General features: G+C 37.4%; 4 protein-coding genes and 3 pseudogenes across 6 annotated transcripts; all 7 read right to left on the bottom strand.

Annotated features, from left to right (window-relative positions):
* Positions 1-426: 426 nt before the first annotated feature.
* On the bottom strand, positions 427-3,242 carry LOC110766474 (protein LATERAL BRANCHING OXIDOREDUCTASE 1-like). Of its 2 annotated transcripts, XM_021969807.2 has the most exons (5): positions 3,054-3,242; positions 2,082-2,353; positions 1,567-1,814; positions 947-1,271; positions 427-870 (listed from the first exon to the last, which is right to left on the bottom strand). In XM_021969807.2, exons 2-5 carry the CDS (start codon positions 2,298-2,300, stop codon positions 628-630), a joined length of 1,035 nt encoding a protein of 344 aa, XP_021825499.2. In that variant the 5' UTR covers positions 2,301-2,353; positions 3,054-3,242; the 3' UTR covers positions 427-627. The 2 variants fall into 2 exon arrangements, with proteins under 2 accessions (XP_021825499.2, XP_021825500.2); XM_021969808.2 differs by lacking the exon at positions 2,082-2,353.
* A 1,249-nt stretch (positions 3,243-4,491) lies between these two features.
* Positions 4,492-5,373, bottom strand: LOC110766508 (protein LATERAL BRANCHING OXIDOREDUCTASE 1-like; annotated as a pseudogene). Its single transcript, XR_015836223.1, has 2 exons — positions 5,042-5,373; positions 4,492-4,810 (listed from the first exon to the last, which is right to left on the bottom strand). The product of XR_015836223.1 is annotated as a protein LATERAL BRANCHING OXIDOREDUCTASE 1-like (transcript).
* A 472-nt stretch (positions 5,374-5,845) lies between these two features.
* Positions 5,846-7,836, bottom strand: LOC110766473 (protein LATERAL BRANCHING OXIDOREDUCTASE 1-like). Its single transcript, XM_021969806.2, has 4 exons — positions 7,478-7,836; positions 7,137-7,384; positions 6,540-6,864; positions 5,846-6,438 (listed from the first exon to the last, which is right to left on the bottom strand). Exons 1-4 carry the CDS (start codon positions 7,739-7,741, stop codon positions 6,187-6,189), a joined length of 1,089 nt encoding a protein of 362 aa, XP_021825498.1. The 5' UTR covers positions 7,742-7,836; the 3' UTR covers positions 5,846-6,186.
* Positions 7,837-8,136: 300 nt separating this feature from the next.
* On the bottom strand, positions 8,137-14,366 carry LOC110766475 (protein LATERAL BRANCHING OXIDOREDUCTASE 1-like; annotated as a pseudogene).
* A 1,162-nt stretch (positions 14,367-15,528) lies between these two features.
* Positions 15,529-17,818, bottom strand: LOC110766472 (protein LATERAL BRANCHING OXIDOREDUCTASE 1-like). Its single transcript, XM_021969804.2, has 4 exons — positions 17,487-17,818; positions 17,005-17,252; positions 16,448-16,772; positions 15,529-16,269 (listed from the first exon to the last, which is right to left on the bottom strand). The coding sequence occupies exons 1-4, from the start codon at positions 17,730-17,732 to the stop codon at positions 16,021-16,023; spliced, it is 1,068 nt and encodes a 355-aa protein (XP_021825496.1). The 5' UTR covers positions 17,733-17,818; the 3' UTR covers positions 15,529-16,020.
* Positions 17,819-18,307: 489 nt separating this feature from the next.
* On the bottom strand, positions 18,308-20,229 carry LOC110766530 (protein LATERAL BRANCHING OXIDOREDUCTASE 1-like). Its single transcript, XM_021969866.2, has 4 exons — positions 19,871-20,229; positions 19,534-19,781; positions 18,936-19,257; positions 18,308-18,836 (listed from the first exon to the last, which is right to left on the bottom strand). The coding sequence occupies exons 1-4, from the start codon at positions 20,132-20,134 to the stop codon at positions 18,564-18,566; spliced, it is 1,107 nt and encodes a 368-aa protein (XP_021825558.2). The 5' UTR covers positions 20,135-20,229; the 3' UTR covers positions 18,308-18,563.
* A 300-nt stretch (positions 20,230-20,529) lies between these two features.
* On the bottom strand, positions 20,530-21,063 carry LOC110766507 (protein LATERAL BRANCHING OXIDOREDUCTASE 1 pseudogene; annotated as a pseudogene).
* Positions 21,064-27,321: the final 6,258 nt, after the last annotated feature.

Genomic DNA, 27,321 nt, shown 5'->3' with positions numbered 1-27,321 from the left:
CATATTTAAGATATCCCTCGCTTTGTTCAGTTGTGACAGCTCTATGTTCAATGCTCTCTTGTACTTCCTCCATATCTGTCTTAGCATAGAGCTTTTGCTCCAAATCCTGCTGATATAGAAACCCCCATACCGCGAGATGAAAGAAACTCCTCCTTTGCTGCTAGGTGCTGTGCAGGTCCTCCACCAGAAGCTGCAAATGTTCAAGGTAGTTCTAGTGCCATAATGATGCCAATGGGAGCTTGTCTCTTAAATTAGCTCATGGAACCTGTTTACTGCATCGCATATTTTGTTGTCATTTCGTTCATTCCATTCCCCCTTAACCCACCAATTTGTACTTCTCTTTAGGTTCAAGCGTTTTGTTTTGCTTTGCATATTATCACATTATTGTTTCATAGCTGAGCAGAAAACAATTTGGGGTTTGGCAGCTTGAACTTGGAATGGCACAAAGTGCATAAGATTCATTTCATTTAAAAAAAAAAAAAAGAAGAAGGGAGAAGTGCATATTGTAACAGCTACAGAAAAATCAAAATCAACATGCTTGATGACGTTTTATTAACAAGCCACTCAAAGTCATCAATGAAGACTTGATTTAACTTTTGTCTGGCTTTTGAAAATTGAAACATTTGCTCATCTTCCAGTCTTCGCCATTTCAGTGTGTGCCTTTCCCTTAAGTTTATTCTTCAAGGCAGTCGTCAGATAATCTCCATATTTGACTTTCTTGTACATTCTTGACGACTCCACCATATGATCAAATGGTCCAACTTCCACGTCAACATGCGGGAAAAGAAATGAAGCATAAGATATCCTGAGTTTGCCTTCGTTTGCCACAGCTCTATGTTCAATGCTCTTGTACTTCCCATTGCTCCATATCTGTCATAACAATAAGAACAATGAAGCTTAAACAAATTAATGCACTTCTTTTATATAGTTCAATTAGCATTCGTACCTCAATAGCATCTCCCACATTCACAACGAGAGTGTTTGGAATTGGCTTCACCGGCACCCATTCACCTTCTTTTCGAATCTGTAACCCAGTTACATTGTCTTCTTGCATCAGTATGGTTATGGTGCTTGTGTCCGAGTGTGGACTTAGACCTAGTACTTTATCAGGCATGGAGCATGGAGGAATGTAGTTCACACGCAGAGTTTGGAGCAACTCTTTATGTAGTTCAAGAAGAGTATGCTTCTCCATCCCCATAATTAAAGATAGAGACCTTAGGAGCTCCTCTCCAACTCTTTTAACTTCACTTGAATATGCCTCAATAGCCTCCCTTCATCATGATCCACACAACACAACATTTATCAAAGAATTGCAAGTTAATTAGAGTTTATCACTAGCACGTGTGCGGGTGACTTTGAATTGTTGATTGATGTGATGCTCACAAGTATTTGAGTTTCACACCCATATAAACTGTGATTAGTCAACCATATCTTCAAAAAATATTTTCCAAAAATAATCAAGTAGAATGTAGTACATGAACATACATGCCACTAGCTACTGTTTTCAAATTTCAAGAAATTAACAAAACTTTCCACTTTTTTCTGAGTTAAGTTTAGAAACATTACTTGTATCCCTCTGGCTCTGTTGGCCAAGAGTTAAGCATCCTGAATTGGGCTGGATAAAGAGTGAGAACCAGTTGGTCAGACCAGTCCATTGTCTCCCCTCGGGCAACACCATCGACTTGCCCGTAGCCTTCAAACCCACCGGATGCCATACGAATCTTGTTCTTCTCTTCCAACGGAAGTTGAAAGAACTTGGCCGTCGCATCCTTCATCTCCTGCAACACTTCTGCTGCCACTCCATGATTCACCACCTGTGCATGCAAAGTTTGACTTATATGTAACTTGAAAAATGCCCATTGACTCAAAGACTAACACACAAAGCATCAAGAGAAATGCCTGAATTTGTGTGGTCATAATTTGACAAATATAAACATTTCTCTAGCAACATAAGTTTGATGAATACTAATATGATAGAGTTATTTTAGTTCAGATATACACCGCACTTCTTCTATGCGGTCATAAAAATTATAAAATATTCAGTTTGCAGTACATAACGCTACCAATTAGGATATGATCACCTGAAAGAATCCCCATTCTTTGCAAGCCTGGTCCAGTTTGTCAAGCTCCTCTTTCTGCTCTCTAGAGAGCAGAGAAAGATCAATGATAGGGATCTTCGAAGAAAGATCACTCTTTGGCTCGTCTTCTTCATTCCTATTTACGAGGAATTTTTCAGGGACCTGCGAAGGTTCACTCTTGACCAGTTCTTGAACACTTGCCATATCAGGGTTTGAACTCATATGTTTCTTTCTTGCTCAAAATGCTCCAGGTCAATTGGTTGCAGATGGGTTACCTTTAATGGAGGAGGAGAAAGTGAGGGTTGAGCTACGTTACTTTATTTAGTATATTTTTGTTAGGGTGCAGATCATGTGGGAGATAAACTGTACATAATGTTCTCTATATAATTGTGAGTGTTAGGTAGAAATGTTCGTTTAAAGGTGTGTTTTTTTGTTATAAGAAAACATTGCTTTATACCTGCTCTGTTGGGTGATGCATACTGGCAATAAATTCTACTGGCAATAAGTACAAGTGAAGCGATTAGGGGAGAGGGTTTATAAACAAATATTCATTGGGCCTACATGGGTAGAGGTGGAAGAATTCAAGGTGTCTGTGAGCACGAAATTCATGACAGCCATTGAATTTAATCCAACCATTGCTAGTGTACCCGTTTGGTATTGCTTATTTGAGGCCAAAATCACTTATCAATTTAAACAAATTACATCAAATATCCTTCATCTTCTTTCTCACATACGTGCACGATTTACCTCTCCCAGCAAGCTCTTTGTAAGAATTTCAAGGAGAAAACTATCCAATTTGATTACTTATTAAATTTTCTCAAACCCTCGAATAATAATTTGGTAAAGAGATTCTATTTAAACTCCTACATCTTTCCATTTGCAAAATAGACTGCCCACAAAAACAAAAACAAAAACAAAAACAAAAACAAAAACAAAAACAGAAAAATATGATTCGGATGATGAGAGGAACTCAACTGTTTTTGGCAAACTCAGAAAAAGCTCTGTATAGTAGAGGAACCTGGACGAAGAATGATATGTCATCTGGAAGAATAACAAAGCTGAGGATTGTTCAGCCCAATCTTGATCCAAAGAATTTTAGGCATTTTCTGTTCTTTATTTATTTATTTATTAAGGGAGAGAGGAAGGAAGATCAGAGACGTTGCCAATGATGAATACATTTGAGAAACAGAAACTTAAAGACATTTGAGGCTGGACAACAGATAATAGAAGCTTCAAGAATATTTGAGGTGGCAAACATGCAGTACACAAGTTCACAACTTGTTATTTGTTTACCTTTATTATTTTATAGTTGAAATATTTTTGGGGTGTGTAATCTTTTGGTACAAGCTTTGCATAAATGAAAGTGAAAATCTCTTCTTTACTAAATAGTTAAATAAAAAGTTATTTTCAGTATCATGTCTATTTTAGTTATTATACATAACTATAATGTTTTTACATCATAGTTTATCAAACACTCAGAAAACTGATTTTTGTACCCACATCACTTTTAGCATATAGTTTACCAAATGCTTAATTGCTTTCGTTCACAGCTGATTTCTATCACAACAAATTTGAAAGTGATTATTTTTACAGCAGTACAACTATGTCAAACTTGCTCTTAAAAACAAAAACAACAAGAAGAGGGAGTATATATATATTGTTGATATATCATATGGGATGCTCGATGCAATTTCTTATTTTAATATAACAAGCCCACTCAAAGTCATCATGAAGAACCTTACTTAATTTCTTTTTTCTGGCTTTTGAAAATCAAAGCATCTGCTTAATTAACTTCGATCTTGGCAGTTTCAATGTGTGCCTTCCCCTTAAGTTTCCCCTTCAAGGAACTCCCCAGATAATCTCCATATTTGACCTTCTTGTACCTCCGAGACCCCAATGCCTCCACAATATGATCAAATGGCTCAACTTCCACATCTAGATGTGGCAAAAGAAAAGATGCATAAGATAACCTCGCTTTGGTTTCAGTTGTGACGGCTCTATGTTCAATGCTCTTGTACTTCCCATTACTCAAAATCTGTCATAAAGCTTAAATTATAGTACAGGGAGAAACTTTTGGTTGGGTTCATAACACCGCGATCAGAATATTAATAAATATATAAATATTATAACATGAATAAGTTGATAATTCCATGCCACGGTGTTATGATCACATTGAGAAAAAAATAAATTGGAAGTTATATATTGAGTTTAGCATCCCTTCATCAACACAACATGTATCAATAAATTGGAAGTTATATATTGAGTTTAGCTAGCTTCACTTGCACCCGCGTGTGGGTAATTTTCAATTCTTGAAAGTTAGTAAACATTAATTTCAAAGAAATTAAACTCAATTCCATTAAGATTCGAAGCATCATTAGATCTCATTTCTATTACAAATACATCATCAACATGGACTAGTGTTTTCAAATTAGAAGAAATTGACAATGTGCCTACTTTTTCCTAAGTTGAGTTTAGAAACATCACTTGAATCCCTCTGGTGAGGTGGGCCAAAACTTGAGCTTTCTATGGTGGGATGGATAAACATTGAGAAACAGTGCGTCAGACCAGTCCAGTGTCTGCCCTTGGGAAGCTGCATAGGCTTGGCCATAGCCTTGAAAGTCATCCGACGGCATACGAATTTTGTTCTTTTCTTCTAACGGAAGTTCAAAGAACTTGGCCGTAGCATCCTTCATTTCCTGCAACACTTCGGTTGCCACTCCATGATTTACCACCTACAATTAATATATAATATTCTAATATTATAACTTGAAAAAAAAGAAATCCAATAGTTCGGAAAGTTGGGACTCCGATATCATACAATAAATGTTCTCTTACCAAACTGTTTGACAATATAAATTGTCTATATTGCGAGACTTTAAATTTGGGTTACAGATAATATGACTACATAGATCTATTTGTCTGACAAAAAAAAAATGGCGCAGTTATTTTTAGGATACGATCACCTGAAAGAATCCCCATTCTTTGCAAGCCTGGTCTAGTTTGTTAAGCTCTTCCTTGTGTCCTCTTGAGAGCAAAGAAAGATCAACAATAGGATAGGAATCTCAGAAGAAAGATGACATGTATCCGCAGTATTATTTGACTTGCCTTCTTCTTCATTCCTAATTATGAGGAAATTTTCAGGGATCTGCGAAGGGTCACTCCTCACAATTTCTTGAACATTTGGTGCAAATGCCATATAAGGGGTTGAACTCATGTTTCTCTCGGTTCTAAAAAAAATTAGTGCTCCAACTAGGGTTTCAGATGAGTTGTCTTCAATGGAGGAGGAGTGTTGGCCTTCTAGTAATGTAGCATTTCTATTGATTTAGGTAGGCTAATTGGTCTTCTATTTTTCATCTCTTGGTAGGTTAGCTATTTGCTACCCACTCTTTGGTTAATTGTTACAAAGCCAAAGTCAGTGGACTTGGCTGTGCATTTCCAGTCACTAATCTCATGGACTTTTCTAGATTACACTGTAACCTTCATTCATATTTGTGGCCATGGAAAAACAAACATTGCATCTTCTACCAAGTTCAATCGACATCTTGGTGAGTATTAGGTAGAAATTTTATTATGCTTTATCACTGTGTTAGTGTTAGGTAAAAATCTTTGAATGATCTTGCTTTTTTCTTACTTTTGTTGGCCATGAAATATATTAATTAAGTCCACAAATTTCCAAATTTCTTCCAATGATTTCATGATTTTGAGCTGCAAATTATCAATGCTAATAGGACCCTTAGCTAGAAAAAGTAAAGAAGGAATTTCAGGAATTAAAAGAAGGACATTTTCATTCATAAGAAAACCTCTGTACTCGACTACTGAGTACTTATACAAATCCACTAGCCTAGACACGTGGCTAGCCAGCTGGAAGGAGGATAATGGCCTTCCTAACTTTACGAAAAGGGAATCTAAGCTATTACAAGGAAATGGGATAGTATTCTGTGATCTTGAGGGGTGAAGGTCCTCTCAAATGCATATGCATGTATAGTTACATAAACGTTTTTAGTGTACAAAATATAAGAAACTTATAACTCAATTATGATGGAAGGCTTGGTTTTAATTTTTCTTTCTCCTTTTCTCTCTGGCTTTTGAAAATTAAAACTTCTGCTAATCAACTTTCAATCTTCACCGTCTGAATGTGTGCCTTCCCATCGATTTTCTTCTTAAACGCTTGCCTCAGATAATCTCCAAATCTGACTTTCTTGTACATCCGAACGGACCCTGTCGACTCCACCATGTAATCAAATGGTTCAACTTTCACATCGTCATTTGGCAAAAGAAATGACGCATATGACAATCTCGCCTTACTTTCGGTTGTCACAACTTTGTGTTCGATGCTCTTGTACTTCCCATTACTCCATATCTGTCATCAAAAGAATAAATGTGAAGCTTAGAAAACCTTGTTCTCTTTTGTAGTGTTTTTTTTTTCTGCCCAATAAAACTTTTTGTAACCTCTTTCTTTACCTCAATAGCATCTCCAACATTCACAACGAGAGCGTTTGGAATTGGCTTCACCGGAACCCATTCTCCAGCTTGTCGAATCTGTAACCCGGCCGCATTGTCTTCTTGCATAAGTATTGTTATTGAGCTTTTGTCCGAGTGAGGACTTAGACCTAGTACTTTATCAGGCATGCAACATTGAGGATAGTAGTTCACCCGCAAAGCTTGGAGCAACTCTTTATGAAGTCCAAGAAGAGTGTCCCTCTCCATCCCCATAATTATAGATAGAGACCTTAGGAGCTCCTCTCCTACTTTTTTAACTTCACTAGAATACACCTCAATAACCTCCCTTCACAAATACAATTATTGAAAACATAGACATTAGAATTCAGTTCAGTCTTTCATGCAAGTAAGTGACTATAAACCGTGGATCATGTGTGAATCCCATGCCGGGGAATTAAAGTCTTGCATAATAGTTTAAAGAAACTTGTGCCTCTTCACCTATGCCCAATGGATTTTGGGTTGAATGCTCACATTCTAATATATTTCATTGGAGTCAATTAGTATTAACAAATTTGAAGAAACAATACCCTGTTTTTCCCCTGATTTTTAGAAACTTACTTGAATTCCTTTGGTGTGGTTGGCCAAAACTTGAGCTTTCTATACCGGGACGGGTAAACAAAGAGACTCAGTGAGTCAGACCAGTCCAGTATTTGCTCTTCTGAGACCACATGGGTATGCCCGTAGCCTTGTATGTCATCTGGTGGCATAGCAATCTTATTCTTCTCTTCCAACTCAAGCTCAAAGAACTCTGCCGCAGCATCCTTCATGGCCTGCAACACTTCTGTTGCCACTCCATGATTTACCATCTGAAGAAAAGTTTATTTAACTTAGATATGATATAATATTATATATATATATATATATATATATATATGTATGTATTCAATATGATAAATTACCTGAAAAAATCCCCATTCTTTGCAAGCCAGGTCAAGTTTCTTAAGCTCCTCCTTGTGCCCTTTTGAGAGCAGAGAGAAATCAATGATAGGAACCTCAGAAGAAAGATGACTTTGACTCATATGATCTCCACACTTTGGCAAGTCTTCTTCATTCCTAATAAGGTATCTTTCAGGGACCAGCAAAGGGTCACTCCTTACTATTTCTTGAACATTTGGTGCTGGAAGAGATGAGCCATAAGTCCGTGCATCGGGGTTTGAACCCATCTCCGTAAATCTAACTCTTAATTGCTAAACACCCAGGATCTGATAGAACAGATATGCAAGCTCTAAATGGTCTCTGATTAGTTTTTGTTTGTAAGCTAAAGGGATCTTCATCTACCCTGATTTTAATATTTCTACATATTTTGACTTTAGTTAGAAACTTGGATTTCTTTTTTATTATTTATTTTTGGAGGTTTATGTGTTTATGTGTACACATTTCACTGGAAATTGAATATTAATATTCATCTCATGATTTTGAAGGTTTAATTAATGTTCACATGAGTTTGTGCAGCATTAATTAAGGCTAAAAATATGCTTTAATTAAGATGATGAACACTTGATTCTTTTGCCTTAGAGACCTCTCTTGGGCTTTTGGAAATTGAAATAGCACTTTTCTTTTAACTCTCAGTCTTGGCCATTTGAATGAATTGCTTCCCCTCGATTTTCTTCTCAAAGGGTTGCCTCCGGTAATCTCCATATCTGACTTTCTTGTAAGCCTGAAGAGATCGTGCTGCTGCCTCCACCAGAATGTGATCAAACACGGTTCTACTTCCACATCCTCATGTGGAGAAAGACTTGTTACATAAGATAACCTTGCCTTACTTTGGGATGTCACAGCTCTGTGTTCAACGCTCTTGTACATCCCATTACTCCATATCTGTCACAAAAATAACTACTAATATGAAGCTTAATAAGAAACTATTATTCTCTTCTACATTTCAATTAACATTATTACTGTTTTCTACTTCAACCAAATTTACTGTACCTCAATAACATCTCCAACATTCACGACGAGAGCGTTTGGAATTGGATTCACAGGCACCCATTCTCTTCCTTGTCAAACCTGTAATCCGGGAATGTTGTCTTCTTGCATGAGTATGGTTATGGTGGTTGGGTCCGAGGAGTCATACCTAGTACTTTATCAGGCATGGAGCATGGAGGTAGTAGTTCACACGCAAAGTTTGGAGCAGCTCTTGATGCAGTCCAAGATGAGCATCCTTCTCCATCTCTTAACTTCACTAGAATATGCCTCAATCACCTCCCTTCACCAATGTAAGATTAATTTATCAACAAATTGCAAGTTAGAATTTGGCTAGCTTTACTCGCCCACAAGACAAATCATAGTTTGACATGTGTATAAAAACTGTAATCTTAACGAGTTTTACTATATGTGTCAGACTACAGGTAATTAAGAAAGAATTAATGACTCCTTGCCAGGAAACGAGTCAAGCAAATGTTCTTAAACTTTTGACGGGTGCAAGGTTCATTTAAAAGTCCGCACCCATCAACCAATCGCCCATCCACATGTGAACGATTGGCACTAACATTTCTTTGGATAGTCAACTATTAATGTTTTTCATGAATATTAGAAGCATACTTAAATCCCTTTGGTGTGGTTGGCCAACACTTAAGCTTTCTATACCTGGATGGGTAAACCATGAGAACCAATGCATCAGACCATTCCAGTATCTCCTCTTCTGAGAGCGCATCGGATTGCCCGTAGCCCTGTGCATCATCTGGCGGCCTAGAAATTTTGTCCTTCTCTTCTAAAGAAATTTCAAAGAACTTTGCCGCAACATGCCCTGCTACACTTCTGTTGCTACTCCATCATTTACAATCTGCATTATTTATTTGACTCGATAAGTGCTTTAAAAACCTCGACGGTACGTACAAGGGAAACTTACTAAGAATGTATATGAATAAAGTAAAGAAAGAAAAGTTCCATTAAGTATGATGGAGTTGTAGTATGATGAATTACCTGAATTACTCCCCATTGTTTGCAAGCTAGGTGCAGTTTGTTAAGCTCTTCCTTGTGCCTTCTTCTGAGCAGAGAAAAATCAATGGTAGGTATCTGATGATCAGTGTTTGGTTCATTTTTACACATGATTTATCATATTATTCACCCATTATTTTGAGTTAGTTCTTGACATTTTATAACTTTTTACTTCCTTTTTGTGTTTTCATAGGTTTTACCTTAGTTAGAAGGAAAATGAGCTAAAAGTGCATCATTGGTTATAAATTCTGTTTTTGTTCATTTTCGTAGGTCAACTTCTTGGTCTTGGATCAGCATGCTCTAGTGCTCGGATGAGGTGAAATATTCATGAAACTTGTTCCAATGGATGTTGACTATAACATATCCGAATTTGAGCTCAATTGGACAAGTGTAGCCTATCCAACTGATCCAACAATTGATGCTAGCTATGGAAATCTGTTTTGGGCAAGTTTTACTTTCACTTGGTGTTACCTCATTTCTACTTGTTACCATGCCATTTGGTAACAATAAATTACCTTATTGAAGTGGAATTTTCTAAGGCAATTAGCATCTTTGTCAAGACAAAACACATCATGGCAAGGGGACAAGGAAGAGACAAATGTTAGAGTGCCATGATGGAAAGGAGGAGAGAGAGGGATGAAGAACGATGAGAGGAATCTTGGATCAGCCTTTGAACATGGGAATTGAATTGGCAGATCACTTTGGAGCTGGAGATCAGGTTTTGAGTTAGAGGAGGAGACAAGGCAAAATGATTTGGCAAAAGAATGAGTTTTATATTAAAGGATAAGCTGGAAAGTAAGGGAAATGATGGGCAAAGGAGCAAAGGGAGTGCAATCTATATTCTATTCTATCATTCTACAATTTGCAGAGATTTTTGGGGGAGCTAGAGAGTAAGAAGGAGGAGAGCAAGGAGCAACCAAGGGGAGGGGAGAATGACATAACAATTGGAGAGAACCTTGGGGAGCCTTGAGGCAAGGATCCAAGGGGTTGAAGATGCCATTCTCTTTCTCCTCTTTGTTCTTAGTTTCTTTCATTTTATTTGTTTCTTGTAATTTCTTAGTTTCAATGTAACTTCTTATTTTTCTAGGGCTTTGGTTGAAGCCCTAAACATGAATACTCCATTGTTTTAATGCTTTGAGTTTATGAAATTTTAGATGTTGTTGATGGATCCATTTCACTAATTGAATCCTATGATATGTGTTGCTTCCTTTGATTGATCACCTTAGGTTGTATGCATGTAGCTAAAGTTGAGAAGTTGTGTAAGATCAAGAACATAATTTTTAATTAGCAACAAATGATAGAACTTGTAGGAAAAGTGAACATCATGTGAATTGGTTTCTTGACAACAATTGATGAATTCCTATTCACCAAAATAATCTATTCTTTATGTGTGTTTTTCCTTGGTTGGCCATCTTTGAAAGCATGCTTCTTGAGATTGTTGGGATTATGTGTATCCTCATGTTTTCCTAAGCAATAAATGGATGAAGTAAGAATCATCCATGTGAATTGGTTTCTTGAATACCTAATGTAAATATCATGCTTTAGGGTTTTTGTGATGTTCATATTCTCTTTGAACTTAATGGGTTTTCCTTGTAATTGAATCGAAGTACGAACCATACCTAGGTTCGGTTATGGGGAGGGCACGAGTATTGTAGCACGAACCCTGCACTCTACGTATATTAGAGAGAATCAATGCGTCTTGAGCCACTAATCTCGGTCTTGATTGCGAACATCTTCATCAATATGTTTAGAGTTCATTACTTGAGTATCCATGAACATTGGTAGAATTGTTTAGGGTGGATTCCGAAACCCTAGTGTTTGTTACATTTTACTTTCACATTTTGATTTTCATTCTTGTCATTCTTGTTAAATTTAAAGTTCATTTACATTCAAGCATTAGAATTAGGTCACTCAAATCAAACCAAACCCCCCCCGCCCCCCCCCCCCCCCCCCCCAAAAATGTGTGTGTGTGTGTGTGTTTGAAACATTGTGTGTCTTCTTCACTGAATTTTGTTTGTTTCTGTAATTGTTTTTGACTTTTGGTCCGCGATGTGTTCTTCCATTTTCTGTGCTGAATCCAGCCGTATAAAGAACTTGAAATTTAGACAAATGGTTGGAAAGTTATAGGTCAAAAACTGAACAAAAGTCGAAATTGAAAAACAGAAAAACCAAATCTGCCAAAAAACGACCGGTCGTTACTGTTCCTGTGACCAGTTGCCAGCCAATCTGCCAGAAAACGACCGGTCGTCACTGTTCACGGCCCGTCGCCAGCACTATTCACAGGTGATAAACAGGTGATACAGTGGTGAGAAAAGGGTGATAGAAAGTGATGTTTGTGTTTTTCTTTGGTTTCTTTGGTTTCTTTTCTTTTACCTTTCTTTACTCATTTTTAGTTTCCAATTTGTTTTGTGCATGTGTGGTGTGTTAAATAAGTGTTCTTTATGTACTCAAATTAGAACTTGTAGGAAGCCGACAGTTCTTCGTGGGATCGACCCCGTACTTACATAATCTATACCTCAATAGATTCGTGCACTTGCGGGTATTTTTAATTGGTTGTTTGCACATTAATTTGTGTCAATTAACAAATACAACAATCTTGCTATTGCCTTACCTACTCCCGTGCTCACAGGATTTCTGTGTTCTGCCTTATCTACTGCCGTGCTCGCAGGGTTTCTGTGTTCTTCCTTATCTATTGTTTTGCTCACAGGGTTTCTGTGTTCTGCCTTATCTACTGCCGTGTTCACAGGGTTTCTGTGTTCTAACTTATCTACTGTCGTGCTCACAAGGTTTCTATATTTTGTTTTTATGTGTTCTTCTATGTGCCTTATTTGTTAGGGTTTGTCAGTCACTTGTGGTTTATGACAGGGTCTTCTCTACAGTTGTTCGATTGGTCAATGTCGAGTATGGTGTTCTATGACTCACTTGTCAAGTTGGGCGTGCGAAATATCTTTGCCCCATGAGGGGGAGTGTTGGCGAGTCCTTACTTAGTTAGGATTTTGGTTCCCTATTTAGTTAGAATTTTGGTTACTTACCAGTTATTATTTAGTCCTATTGTAATAGAGATTTATTTCCTATTGTAATTTAGATATATTTCCTATTTTATTTAGGGTTCACACATCTTTGTACTTGTATAAATACCTCCATATTGGAGAAGAATGAGCATATATGAAGATTTGCCATACTTTGTTTGACTGTGAATAGTATAATAGTTGTTCATACCACTTACTAGAAGTTAACAACTATTCATACCACTTACAAATAACAAATTGTATACTACAAATCAACTTACCAGCTTGTTGCAATTTACAAGAGTCATATATTAGACCCACAACCACCCAAAAAGCCAAAATTGGCTTGTAGCAAATGCCACATCGAAGCATAGAGAAATGAATAAATTCAGTTACACAGCACACTTAGAATGAGTTCAAAATGATAATTTCTCTTTTCACCAAAATGAAATCAAAGCCTGGCCATTAAACACTTTTTCAATCAAATTAATTCAAATTCCCCATTTGCAATGAGTCATTTATTCATCGCAAATCTTTGAACTACGAGTGGCTTGATTCCCATGAGGGATACGTAGGCACTCTGAGGTTGGACTTGGGAGCAGTTACAAAACCAAACACACACGTTCTGTTTCTTTATGATGGAATCAAAGGGTGTTCCCTTGAATCAAGGAATTGTAATTAAGAGACTTGCGTCTCGAATGGGTTGAACCTAAAATAATAAAACCCCATTATTTAATTAGTGGTGTTGAAATTATGTTGGAAGGTTCACATTTTTCTTCAACAGAAATTAAACTCAATTCCATTAAGATTCGAAGCATCATTAGATCTCATTTCTATTACAAATACATCATCAACATGGACTAGTGTTTTCAAATTATAAGAAATTGACAATGTGCCTACTTTGTACTTCCTAAGTTGAGTTTAGAAACATCACTTGAGTCCCTCTGGTGAGGTTGGCCAAAACTTGAGCTTTCTATGGTGGGATGGATAAACATTGAGAAACAGTGCGTCAGACCAGTCCAGTGTCTGCCCTTGGGAAGCTGCATAGGCTTGGCCGTAGCCTTGAAAGTCACCCGACGGCATACGAATTTTGTTCTTTTCTTCTAACGGAAGTTCAAAGAACTTGGCCATAGCATCCTTCATTTCCTGCAACACTTCGGTTGCCAATCCATGATTTACCACCTACAATTAATATATAATATTCTAATATCATAACTTGAAAAAAAGAAATCCAATAATTTAGAAAGTTGGGACTCCGATATCATACAATAAATGTTCTCTTACCAGACTGTCTGACAATATAAAGTGTTTATATTGCGAGACTTTAAATTTGGGTTACAGATAATATGACTACATAGATCTATTTATCTGACCCAAAAAAAAGAAAAATGTCCATTGACTCAAACACTATCACACACAAAGCATCATGAGAAATGCCTGAATTTGTGCGGTCATAATTTGACAAATATAAACATTTCTCCAGCAACATATATAAGTTTGATGAATACTAATATGATAGAAGTTATTTTAGTTCAGATATACACCGCATTTCTTCTACGCGGTCATAAAAAATTATAAAATATTCAGTTTGGAGTACATAACGCTACCAATTAGGATATGATCACCTGAAAGAATCCCCATTCTTCAAGCCTGGTCTAGTTTGTCAAGCTCCTCTTTATGCCCTCTAGAGAGCAGAGAAAGATCAATGATAGGGATCTTCGAAGAAATATCACTCTTTGGCTCGTCTTCTTCATTAATTCCTATTTACAAGGAATTTTTCAGGGACCTGCAAAGGGTCACTCTTGACCAGTTCTTGAACACTTGCCATATTAGGGTTTGAACTCATATGTTTCTTTCTTGTTCTAAATGCTCCGGGTCAATTGGTTGCAGATGGGTTACCTTTAATGGAGGAGGAGAAAGAGAGGGTTGAGCTACGTTACTTTATTTAGTATATTTTTGTCAAGGTGCAGATCACGTGGGAGATATATAATTGTGAGTGTTAGGTAGAAATGTTTGTTTAAATGTGTGTTTTATTATTATAAGAAAACATTGCTTTATACCTGCTCTGTTCGGTGATGCATACTGGCAATAATATTCTACTCCAATATAAAGTATAGAGTTTAGTGTTCAAGTTTGTTTTGGTACGTGGTGTCCTTTTTTTAAATCTGCATACTAACGAGCTATTAGTTTGGTGACATTTTTAATCTTAATACTGGAACAAATTCCAAATTTAAATCTCTCATTCCTCATTAATTAGAAAAAACTGCACCCATATCAAAATAGATCCATATATACTATGTTCAATCAAACCACTTTTTTAAAAAAATAAAAAATAAAAAATAAAGTACAAGTGAATTGATTCGGGGAGAGGTTTACAAATGAATACTCATTGAGTTTATGGGTTTCGAACATCTACCCACATAAGTAAAGGTGGAAGAACAGGTGTCAGTGAGCACGAAATTCATGACAGTCATTGAATTTAATCCAATGGTTGCTAGTGTACACTTAAAAACAAAGAGATTTTCTATTTAAACCCCACAAATCTCTTAGTTCACCCCAACTTTTAATTTAAATTTTCACAATTTCTAAGAAAACCCCACTATCTTCCCAAACTACCCTTAAATACACCCCAAGCTGAAAAAAAAAAATAAAAAAAATTTCTATTTAAACCCCACAAGCTACCCTCAGAGGAGGAAGTACGTTCTGTGCATGAGAACTTTTGTAATGCCTTCAAGAATGTGTATTAACCTAATACACAATAATAAAGAAATCCTTCATCACTCACATAATGCAATTTCAGAAGAAAGGTAAGTTTGTACTTCTTAATTGGGTTTCAAGAAAATGCTTTTTGGCTGTGGGATAGCTTTACTGCTACGTGTTAGCAAAACTATGCCAACTTCCCTACTTTATATCCTATTTGTATATACATTTTTGTTGATCAGAATGTGCATGGTATACAATCAGAATGGACTTCCTTTCGTTTGTTAGGTGGACAGCAAACTCATGTTCCATCGACTCTTTGTATGATATAGACCTCATATCAGGCACTGTACCAGTAATTTTGGACAATTCAAAAATGTGGTATCGAGTGGTGGCAACAAGTATGAAGTTGGGAGGTAGAGGAGCTGCCCATGTGGAAGGAGGAAATCGTGTTGATCTTAGGGAGAACAGTAATCTGGCAATACGATGTAGAGAAGTTTGTATTTTTCTAAAACTTAATATAAGAGTAGTGGTGGGGTGTGTGTATAGATGTACTAGGATTAAGTATTAAGTTGGATGACCTTTTTTGTCTTTTTACACAATAATAAAACTTACAGCTTAATGATTTAAATATTGGGGTGAACAAAGAGAAGTGCGGGGTTTAAATAGAAAATCTCAAAACAAAAAGAACAATATATATATGCTATTTCTTATTTTTAATATAACAAGCCCACTCAAAGTCATCATGAAAAACCTTAATTTATTTTTTCTGGCTTTTGAAAATCAAAGCATCTGCTTACTTAACTTCCGATCTTGGCTGTTTCAATGTGCTCCTTCCCCTTAAGTTTCCCCTTAAAGGAACTCCCCAAATAATCTCCATATTTGACCTTCTTGTACCTCCGAGACCCCAATGCCTCCACAATATGATCAAACGGCTCAACTTCCACATCTAGATGTGGCAAAAGAAATGACGCATAAGATATCCTCGCCTTGGTTTCAGTTGTGACAGCTCTATGTTCAATGCTCTTGTACTTCCCATTACTCAAAATCTGCCATAGCCACATAATAAATATCAAGCTTAAAGTATACTATAGTGAGAAACTTTTGGTTGGGTTCGTAACACCGCGATCATAGTATTAATAAATCTATAAATATTATAACATGAACAAGCTAATAATTCCATGCCACGGTGTTACGATCACATTGAGAAAAAAGTACTGTAATTACCTCAATAACATCTCCAACATTGACAACGAGAGCGTTTGGAATTGGCTTCACCGGAACCCATTCTCCTCCTTTTCTAATCTGCAATCCGGTTACGTTGTCTTCTTGCATGAGTATGGTTATGGTGCCTGTGTCCGAGTGTGGACTTAGACCTAGCACGTTATCAGGCATATGGCATGTAGGATAGTAGTTCACGCGCAAAACTTGGACCACTTCTTGATGTAGTTTAAGAAGAGCATCCTTCTCCATCCCCAAAGTTAAAGATAGAGACCTTAGGAGCTCATCTCCAACTCTTTTTACTCCACTTGAATATGCCCCAATAGCATCCCTTCATCAACACAACAGCTTCAATTGCATGCGTGTGTGGGTAATTTTCAACTCTTGAAAGTTAGTAAACATTAATTTCAATGAAATTAAACTCAATTCCATTAAGATTCGAAGCATCATTAGATCTCATTTCTATTACAAATACATCATCAACATGGACTAGTGTTTTCAAATTAGAAGAAATTGACAATGTGCCTACTTTGTATTCCCTAAGTTGAGTTTAGAAACATTACGTGAATCCCTCTGGTGAGGTTGGCCAAAACTTGAGCTTTCTATGGTGGGATGGATAAACATTGAGAAACAGTGCGTCAGACCAGTCCAGTGTCTGCCCTTGGGAAGCTGCATAGGCTTGGCCGTAGCCTTGAAAGTCATCCGACAGCATACGAATTTTGTTCTTTTCTTCTAACGGAAGTTCAAAGAACTTGGCCGTAGCATCCTTCATTTCCTGCAACACTTCGGTTGCCACTCCATGATTTACCACCTACAATTAATATATAATATTATAATATTATAACTTGAAAAATAGAAATCCAATAATTTAGAAAGTTGGGACTCCGATATCGTACAATAATGTGTTCTTACCAGACTGTCTGACAATATAAAATGTCTATATTGCGAGACTTTAAATTTGGGTTACGGATAATATGACTACATAGATCTATTTGTTTGATCCCCAGAAAAAAAAATGGCGCAGTTTTTTTTAGGATACAATCACCTGAAAGAATCCCCATTCTTTGCAAGCCTGGTCTAGTTTGTTAAGCTCCTCCTTGTGTCCTCTTGAGAGCAGAGAAAGATCAACAATAGGAATCTCTGAAGAAAGATGACATGTATCCGCAGTATTATTTGACTTGCCTTTTTCTTCATTCCTAATTACGAGGAAATTTTCAGGGATCTGCGAAGGGTCACTCCTCACAAGTTCTTGAACATTTGGTGCAAATGCCATATCAGGGGTTGAACTCATGTTTCTCTCGGTTCTAAAAAAAAAAATTAGTGCTCCAACTAGGGTTTCAGATGAGTTGTCTTCATTGGAGGAGGAGTACGCCTTCTAGTAATGTAGCATTTCTATTGATTTAGGTAGGCTAATTGGTCTTCTATTTTTCATCGCTTGGTAGGTTAGCTATTTGCTACCCACTCTTTGGTTAATTGTTACATAGCCAAAGTCAGTGGACTTGGCTGTGCATTTCCAGTCACTAATCTCATGGACTTTTCTAGATTACACTGTAACCTTCATTCATATTTGTGGCCATGGAAAATCAAACATTGCCTCTTCTACCAAGTTCAATCGACATCTTGGTGAGTATTAGGTAGAAACAGGGGGATTGGGTTGCTTTATTATGCTTTATCACTGTGTTAGTGTTAGGTAAAAATCTTTGAATGATCTTGCCTTTTTCTTACTTTTGTTGGCCATGAAATATATTAAGTCCACAAAGTTCCAAATTTCTTCCAATGATTTCATGATTTTGAGCTGCAATTATCAATGCTAATAGGACCCTTAGATAGAAAAAGTAAAGAAGGAATTTCAGGAATTAAAAGAAGGACATTTTCATTCATAAGAAAACCTCTGTACTCGACTACTGAGTACTTATACAATTCCACTAGCCTAGACATGTGGCTAGCCAGCTGGAAGGAGGATAACGGCCTTCCTAACTTTACGGAAAATGAATCTAAGCTATTACAAGGAAATGGGATAGTATTCTGTGATCTTGAGGGGTGAAGGTCCTATCAAATGCATATGCATGTATAGTTACATAAACGTTTTTAGTGTAGAAAATATAAGAAACTTATAACTCAATTATGATGGAAGGCTTGGTTTTAATTTTTCAATCTTTACCATCTGAATGTGTGCCTTCCCATCGTTTTTCTTCTTAAACGCTTGCCTCAGATAATCTCCAAATCTGACTTTCTTGTACATCCGAACGGACCCTGTCGACTCCACCATGTAATCAAATGGTTCAACTTCCACATCGTCATTTGGCAAAAAAAATGACGCATATGACAATCTCGCCTTACTTTCGGTTGTCACAACTCTGTGTTCAATGCTCTTGTACTTCCCATTACTCCATATCTGTCATCAAAAGAATAAATGTGAAGCTTAGAAAACCTTGTTCTCTTTTGTAGTTTTCTTTTTCTGCCCAATAAAACTTTTTGTAACCTCTTTCTTTACCTCAATAGCATCTCCAACATTCACAACGAGAGCGTTTGGAATTGGTTTCACCGGAACCCATTCTCCCGCTTGTCGAATCTGTAACCCGGTCGCATTGTCTTCTTGCATAAGTATTGTTATTGAGCTTTTGTCCGAGTGAGGACTTAGACCTAGTACTTTATCAGGCATGCAACATTGAGGATAGTAGTTCACCCGCAATGCTTGGAGCAACTCTTTATGAAGTCCAAGAAGAGTGTCCCTCTCCATCCCCATAATTATAGATAGAGACCTTAGGAGCTCCTCTCCAACTTTTTTAACTTCGCTAGAATACACCTCAATTAACCTCCCTTCACAAATACAACAATTGAAAACATAGACATTAGAATTTAGTTCAGCCTTTCATGCAAGTAAGTGACTATAAACCATGGATCGTGTGTGAATTCCATGTCGGGGAATTAAAGTCTTGCATAATAGTTTAAAGGAACTTGCTCCTCTTCACTTACGCCGAATTGATTTTGGGTTGAATACTCACATTCTAATATATTTCATTAGAGTGAATTAGTATTAACAAATTTGAAGAAACAATACCCTGTTTTTCCCCTGATTTTTAGAAACTTACTTGAATTCCTTTGGTGTGGTTGGCCAAAACTTGAGCATTCTATACCGGGACGGGTAAACAAAGAGACTCAGTGAGTCAGACCAGTCCAGTATTTGCTCTTCTGAGACCACATGGGTATGCCCGTAGCCTTGTATGTCCTCTGGTGCCGTAGCAATCTTATTCTTCTCTTCCAACTCAAGCTCAAAGAACTCAGCCGCAGCATCCTTCATGGCCTGCAACACTTCTGTTGCCACTCCATGATTTACCATCTGCAGAAAAGTTTATTTAACTTAGATATGATATAATATATTTTATATATATGTATATGTATATGTATGTATTCAATATGATAAATTACCTGAAAAAATCCCCATTCTTTGCAAGCCAGGTCAAGTTTCTTAAGCTCCTCCTTGTGCCCTTTTGGGAGCAGAAAGAAATCAATGATAGGAACCTCAGAAGAAAGATGACTTTGACTCATATGATCTCCACACTTTGGCAAGTCTTCTTCATTCCTAATAAGGTATCTTTCAGGGACCAGCAAAGGGTCACTCCTTACTATTTCTTGAACATTTGGTGCTGGAAGAGATGAGCCATAAGTCCGTGCATCGGGGTTTGAACCCATCTCCGTAAATCTAACTCTTAATTGCTAAGCACCCAAGATCTGAAAGAACAGATGTGCAAGCTCTAAATGGTCTCTGATTAGTTTTTGTTTGTAAGCTAAAGGGATCTTCATCTACCCTGATTTTAATATTTCTACATATTTTGACTTTAGTTAGAAACTTGGATTTCTTTTTTATTATTTATTTTTGGAGGTTTATGTGTTTATGTGTACACATTTCACTGGAAATTGAATATTAATATTCATCTCATGATTTTGAAGGTTTAATTAATGTTCACATGAGTTTGTGCAGCATTAATTGAGGCTAAAAATATGCTTTAATTAATATGATGAACACTTTATTTTTTTGCCTTAGAGACCTCTCTTGGGCTTTTGGAAATTGAAATAGCACTTTTCTTTCAACTCTCAATCTTGGCCATTTGAATGAATTGCTTCCCCTCGATTTTCTTCTCCAAGGGTTGCCTCCGGTAATCTCCATATCTGACTTTCTTGTAAGCCTGAAGAGATCCTGCTGCTGCCTCCACCAGAATGTGATCAAACGGTTCTACTTCCACATCCTCATGTGGAGAAAGACCTGTTACATAAGATAACCTTGCCTTACTGTGGGATGTCACAGCTCTGTGTTCAACGCTCTTGTACATCCCAGTACTCCATGTCTGTCACAAAAATAACTACTAATATGAAGCTTAATAAGAAACTATTATTCTCTTCTACATTTCAATTAACATTATTACTGTTTTCTACTTCAACCAAATTTACTGTACCTAAATAACATCTCCAACATTCACAACGAGAGTGTTTGGAATTGGATTCACAGGCACCCATTCTCTTCCTTGTCGAACCTGTAATCCGGGAATGTTGTCTTCTTGCATGAGTATGGTTATGGTGGTTGGGTCCTTGTGTGGAGTCATACCTAGTACTTTATCAGGCATGGACTAAGGAATGATTGGGCCTTAGGTATGGGCACGTTCTTCCTTGAGATGCCAAATCTGAATCATGGAGAGAGAGATGACAGGTGAGGTCTAGAGCACCGGTTGTTAGGAAAAAAATCAATAAATGACTTATAAGATGACAACGATAATATATTATTTAAAATTGTAGACAACAACCAACTACAAAAAATCAATATAAGCGTATAAACAAAGTAAATACAGGAAACTGACTTTTATTGTAGATAGAGGCTTGCGTATTTCGCAATGTCCTAAAGACAGAATTTCGCCTCCTCTCAGTGCTTGAAGTTCAACAGGCGTCTATCTCCCAGGATTCAACTATCTATAATCAAGCGAACGGTGGTGTGTTTCTCTCCAATACAATTTGTAAGTTTAATGCAGTAAGAGATGGATTAAAAAGATGTGTGTATTATACCAACAGGAGTTGGTCCAAGTGGAAGGGGCTTGGATCCTTTAAACAAGAGGTCCTGGGTTCGATCCCAGGCGCTTGCGAATAGAGCAGACTTTGTTGGGAGAGGTCCCCGCTTTGCGCCCGACAGTACCTCGAGGGTTAGTCCCTGCAATCGCGGGGGGATACCTTGATTTTCACCACAAAAAAAAAGATGTGTGTATTATGGCATGGGACTTCTGCTTTTATAACAGACTCACACCCCTTCAAAATAGCAGTTAACAACAGTTATTCGTGTTCAAAATTCAAACAAAAAGATAAGTCTTTTGGTTTGAATCTAACCTCTGCTAAAAGAAATCCGAAAATAAAAAAAAAAATCTTTTGGTACCAGCCCAAGGCCCAAGTCTTGATTAATTAAATATTATTATTAATCAAGCCCATCATGCAAGCCAACCATTCAAGCCCATCATACCACCAATTTCTTATTTAATTGATGTAAAGGTTTCATGCTTATAAAGCATGAGAAACCTTTTGGTTTCTCCAATGTGGGACTCCATTTGCTTTCAAACTTCCAACACCGGTCTGGTACCAGCCGAAGACCCTCTAATGCCGAAGTAAGTTCTAGAGCTTTGCTATTGGCAATGTGCAAGTCTAAAAGTCAAGTTGAAAGTCTTACCTTTGTCTAGGGTTAGGGAGGCCCTATTTATAGAGAGTGTATGGTATGCTCTTAGTACTTAATTTCGATGTGGGACTCGTGGGAGTGCCTTCTGAGATTGACACGAGTCTGCAAATATCTAAGCGGGGTACTTGTGGGAAAGATGGATATGCCGCTATAACAATAATAGGGGCGCACAATAAATGTCTCTATTAGTTTTATTTTCTTTAGGGGCGGTAAACACTGTCCCTATAAAGTTCAATTATTAGAGGCAAATAAGATTGGCCCCTAATGACTTCTATTATGGGCGGATGTTTGCGCCTGTAATAAAGACCTATAATGTAATCTGCCAACGTGGCAACACAAATAGTAAGGGCGGATCCTTGAGATTTTCTGCCCCTAATAACAATAGAGGCGCGTGTAATAAGGACCCATTCTCTTTCCACCCCTCCTTCATATTAGGGGCGGTTTTGCAAGATATCTGCCTCTACAAGTGCTTTTAGAGGCGAATATTAAATGCCCCAAATATCTTTTTTTTTTTGTAGTGACTTTTATAGAAAAATGCAATGTCTCTGATTAGCATGCTCATCATTTTGCCTTAATTAGTATTATATTAATGCAATAATTGGTGCTTCCTTGTGTTTTTAGTTTTGGCACTAAATTAATGCACCAAACAGACCAGCTTGCTTTTGTATTTGTTATTTGATGTTTTGTGACTTTGATGGAAATCATAATTTTTAGACAACGTCAATTGATGCTGTCGTTTCTAGTTTCTCGTTTTCATATTATTAGATTGAGAAGTTTTTGTTTGCTTTGTAAAGTTGTTTAGCTTGGTGTTATAAAAAACGCTTAATTACGTAATTTGTCAAACTCTAGGCTCTTCCATCCTTTATTATATGAGTTTTTCTATTTAAACTCCACACTTTTCTTTGTTACTCAAATACTTAAATCATTAAGCTCTTAAGTTTTATTATTGTGTAAAATGACAAAAAAGGTCATCCAACTTAATACTTGACTCTAGTACACATACCCCACCCACCCAACCCACCCCACCCACTCTTCATATTAAGTTTTAGAAAAACACAAACTCTTCTACACGCTATTGCCAGATTACTCTTCTCTTTCAATCCAAGAAACTTACTACACTCTCATCTCCTCTTCACAAACCCTAAATACGGTATGCAAATAGTGGCTTGTGGGTCGTCAATTGAGGTATGTAATGTGAGATTATTTCTTGGTTTGGGACTCCTCCCAGAATTATTGAGGATATTGTGATCAAAGACTGTTGACGTGAGTCTCCTAATTAATCAAGGAGATTTATTTCCTTGATTAATTAAGGGATTTACTTTCCCATTCTATTTAGTTGACGAATCTTTGTATAAGTAGGAGATACTTTCCTAATTCTTTACTGTATCTCATTCCTTGTAAAGCACTCTGTAAACTCATATATATACCTCCTTATGGAGAAGAATAAAGTTAACCTAATACATTCAAACCTATATTCATATTTTAGCATGATATCAGAGCAATCGATCCTCGGTTGTCTCTCAATCTTCATATCAAAGTTCTTCAAACACAAACCCTAAATCCTCATATCAAATTTCTTCAAACACAAACCCTAAATCAAATTCCTCATATTTACATATTCAGATTCAGATCTTCGTACCCAAATCCTCATATACTCTTATCACAAGACCCTAAACATTTTTTTTTTTGTCTCTTATTCTTAAATCCTTCCGCTGCCATGGATATCGTCTCATCCTCCAAACTTGCCACCACTGGTTCCCCAGGTTATGTTTTGCATAGTTCTTCAAAGACACACACATGGGTCATTAACACCGGAGCCACTGATCACATGACCTTTGATCCTGGACAAATTTACTCTCATACACCGTCTTCTCAATTGGTGGTGTCTAATGCCAATGGTACCCCCTCCCCCGTAATTGGGAAGGGTTCCCTCTCTCTCTCTCTGACTCCCTCACTTTGGATTCTGTGTTGATTGTTCCATCCTTAGATCATAATCTCTTGTATGTTGCCCAAATTACTACGGCTTTGAATTGTACTGTAACCTTTTGGCCTACTCATTGTGTTTTTCAGGACATTCTCAGCAGCAAGATGATTGGTTGTGGTACTAGGAGGGGCAAACTCTACTATTTGGACTTGGCATCTGACAGTGAAGCTAGCCTCAGTCAAGCTTACAAAATTGGGGGTGCGAGTGTTGAGAAGCACACTTCCGAAGTATGGTTATGGCATCACCCTCTTGGGCATGCTTCGTTTGGATACTTACAGAAGCTATTTCCTTCCTTATTTTCCAAGTTAGATATTTCCAATTTTCAATGCGACATCTGTGAACTGGCCAAGAGCCATCGTGTTCCTTTTCCCTTCAGCTCAGCTAAAAGTCTGGTTTCCTTTTCTCTTGTTCATTCTGATGTTTGGGGCCCGGCTAGAATTCCCACTCCAGGGGGCGCTTGATGGTTTGTCACGTTTATCGATGATTACACATGTATGACCTGGGTTTCCCTTCTCCAAACCAAAGGGGAAGTGTTGCATTCCTAAGAGGACACAAATTAATGTGCAAACAACCAATTAAAAATACCCGCAAGTGCACGAATCTAACGAAGTATAGATTATGTAAGTACGGGGTCGATCCCACGAAGAACTTGTCGGTTTCCTATAAGTTCTAGTTTGAGTACGTAAAGAACACTTAATTGACACACCACAAATGCACAAATGCAAAATGGAAACTAAAAATAAGTAAAGAAATGTAAAAGAAATGAAACAACACAAGAAAACTAAAGAAAAACACAAACAACATTTTCTATCACCATTTATCACCTATTTATCACCTGTGAACAGTGCTGTGAATAGTATCGTGAACAGTGAAAAATGAACAGTGACGACCGGTCGCATGAACAGTGATGACCGGTCGTTTTTGGCAGAGTCGAAACTCAAATTTGGACGTGATGAGCGACCAGTCGTTAGGTGAAAGCGACCGGTCGTTTTGCACAGAGTCGAAATTCTCTGCTTTTCAGTTTCGACCTCTGTCCAGTGTTTTGCCTATAACTTTCCAACTGTTGGTCCAGAATTCACGTTCTTTATACGGTTGGATTCAGCACAGAAAATGCAAGAACACAACGCGGAGAAAAAGTCCAAAACAATTACAGAAAGAAATAAAATTCAGTAACAAAGACACGTAACGTGTCAAACACGCAACTCACACACACATTGGGGGGGGGGGGTTTGATTTGTTTGAAGTGACCTATTTCTATTGCATGAAAGTAAATGGACTTTAAAATTGAATAAGAAAGGCAGAGATGAATTATCAAAGAGTGGAATCAAGATGTAACAAACACTAGGGTTTCGGAATCCACCCTAAACAATTCTACCAATGTTCATGGATACTCAAGTGATGAACTCTAAACGTGTTGTTGAAGATGTTCGCAATCAAGACCAGTACGAGTGGCTCAAGACGCATTGATTCTCTCTAATGTACGTAAAGTGCAGTACGAGTGCTACAATACTTGTGTCTTCCCTATAATCGAATCTAGGTGTGCTTAGTACTTTGATTCAATTACAAGAAAAACCCATTAAGTTCAAAGAATATGAACATCACAAGAACCCTAATAGCATGGTGTTTACATTAGGTATTCAAGAAACCAATTCACATGGATGATTCTTACTTCATCCATTTATTGCTTAGGATAACATGAAGATACACATAATCCCAACAATCTCAAGAAGCATGCTTTCAAAGGTGATCAATCAAAGAAGAACATACATCAAGGATAGATTAATTTGGTGAATTGGAATTCATCAACAATATCTAGAAATTCATACACTCAAGCATCAAAACAATAAGGTAATCATGTTTAGGGCTTCAACCTAAGCCCTAGCTATGGAGTTTAGTTCCTCATAATCATTTCAAACACAAATTCGAAATATAACTAGAAAGAGTTTACAGATTTGGAAATGATGAAAGCTTGAAGTCTTCAATGGTGGAAGTCTTCCCTCTTCTTCCTGCGGCTGCACCTCCTTCTCCTTCCTTAGCTTTTAGCTCTCCAATCTGCTCCTCTATTGTGGAATGATGTAATGGATCCATTTCCCACGTTGAAAAGCCTCTCCAATATCAGATTGCACTTCCTTTTGCTTCCCTTTCTCCTCCTTTCCAGCTTTTACTTTTAGTATTCTAATGCAAAGTCTTCACCCATTGTCTTCTTGTCCCCTTGCAAATGATGAAGCCTTGTCCTCACAAAGATGCCAAAAGCTTCAGAAAATATCTCATCTACTAAGGTAAATTCTTGTTACCAAGTGTTATGGTAACAAGAATAATCAAGATGACACAATGGAGGTAAAAGCTGGCCAATTCCGGATTTCCAGAGCTGTGGTAACATGCTGGATTGGTTGGATAGGCAATACTTGTCCAATGGAGCTCAAATTTGGATATGTTGTAGTTAACATCCATTGGAACAAGTCTCATGAAGATCATGACCTCATCCGAGCACCAGAGCATGTTGATCCCAGGCCAAGAAGTTGACCTACGAAAATGAACAAAAACAAAGTTTATAACCAATAATGCACTTTTAGCTCATTTTCATTCCAACCAAGGTAAAATCTAAGAAAACACAAAAAGGAAGTAAAAAGCTATAAAATGTCAAGAACTAACTCAAAATAGTGGGTGAATAACATGAAAAATCATGTGTAAAAATGAACCGAACAGGAAGTCAGTTCCAAATATCAACAGTTCTATCACATGGTAGAGACTCAATTTCATACTCGAATTCAGATTCTTCGTTCTGATAATGGCGGAGAATTTCTCAACCATGATCTGAATCAGTTCTTTCAAGATCATGGCATCATACATCAACGCTCATGTCCTTACACTCCCCAACAGAATGGTGTGGCTGAACGAAAGAATAGACACTTATTGGAAGTAGTTCGTGCCTCTCTATTTGGTGCCAATATGCCTTGATCCTTTTGGGGGGAAGCCGTTCTCTCTGTAGTGTACCTTATTAATCGGATCCCCTCCAGTATCCTCAATTTCCAAACCCCTCTTCAAACACTATACCACCATCTCCAAATACCTCATACCTCAAACCTGGAACCCTGGATTTTTGGCTGTGTGGTCTTTATCCACTTACATGATCACCAACGCAGCAAATTGGATCCCCGCGCTGAAAAGTGTGTTTTCATTGGTTAT

This window comes from Prunus avium, chromosome 6, assembly GCF_965620075.1.
Source record: "Prunus avium chromosome 6, drPruAviu1.hap1.1, whole genome shotgun sequence".
NCBI classification, from domain to species: Eukaryota; Viridiplantae; Streptophyta; class Magnoliopsida; order Rosales; family Rosaceae; genus Prunus; species Prunus avium.
The sequence above is the reverse complement of the archived record's forward strand: the minus strand, read 5'-3'. Positions and strand labels throughout refer to the sequence as shown.

Coding starts and splice junctions, on each gene's coding strand:
- LOC110766473 (XM_021969806.2), bottom strand. CDS start 7,741: ATGGGTTCAAACCCCGATGCACGGACTTATGGCTCATCTCTTCCAGCA. Junction 7,385..7,477: donor AAGAATGGGGATTTTTTCAG/GTAATTTATCAT, acceptor ACTTTTCTTCAG/ATGGTAAATCATGGAGTGGC. Junction 6,865..7,136: donor ACCACACCAAAGGAATTCAA/GTAAGTTTCTAA, acceptor GTATTTGTGAAG/GGAGGTTATTGAGGTGTATT.
- LOC110766530 (XM_021969866.2), bottom strand. CDS start 20,134: ATGGGTTCAAACCCCGATGCACGGACTTATGGCTCATCTCTTCCAGCA. Junction 19,782..19,870: donor AAGAATGGGGATTTTTTCAG/GTAATTTATCAT, acceptor ACTTTTCTGCAG/ATGGTAAATCATGGAGTGGC. Junction 18,837..18,935: donor ATGTTGGAGATGCTATTGAG/GTAAAGAAAGAG, acceptor TTTTGATGACAG/ATATGGAGTAATGGGAAGTA.
- LOC110766472 (XM_021969804.2), bottom strand. CDS start 17,732: ATGAGTTCAACCCCTGATATGGCATTTGCACCAAATGTTCAAGAACTT. Junction 17,253..17,486: donor AAGAATGGGGATTCTTTCAG/GTGATTGTATCC, acceptor TATTAATTGTAG/GTGGTAAATCATGGAGTGGC. Junction 16,773..17,004: donor ACCTCACCAGAGGGATTCAC/GTAATGTTTCTA, acceptor GTGTTGATGAAG/GGATGCTATTGGGGCATATT.
- LOC110766474 (XM_021969807.2), bottom strand. CDS start 2,300: ATGAGTTCAAACCCTGATATGGCAAGTGTTCAAGAACTGGTCAAGAGT. Junction 1,272..1,566: donor ACAGAGCCAGAGGGATACAA/GTAATGTTTCTA, acceptor ATCATGATGAAG/GGAGGCTATTGAGGCATATT. Junction 871..946: donor ATGTGGGAGATGCTATTGAG/GTACGAATGCTA, acceptor TTGTTATGACAG/ATATGGAGCAATGGGAAGTA.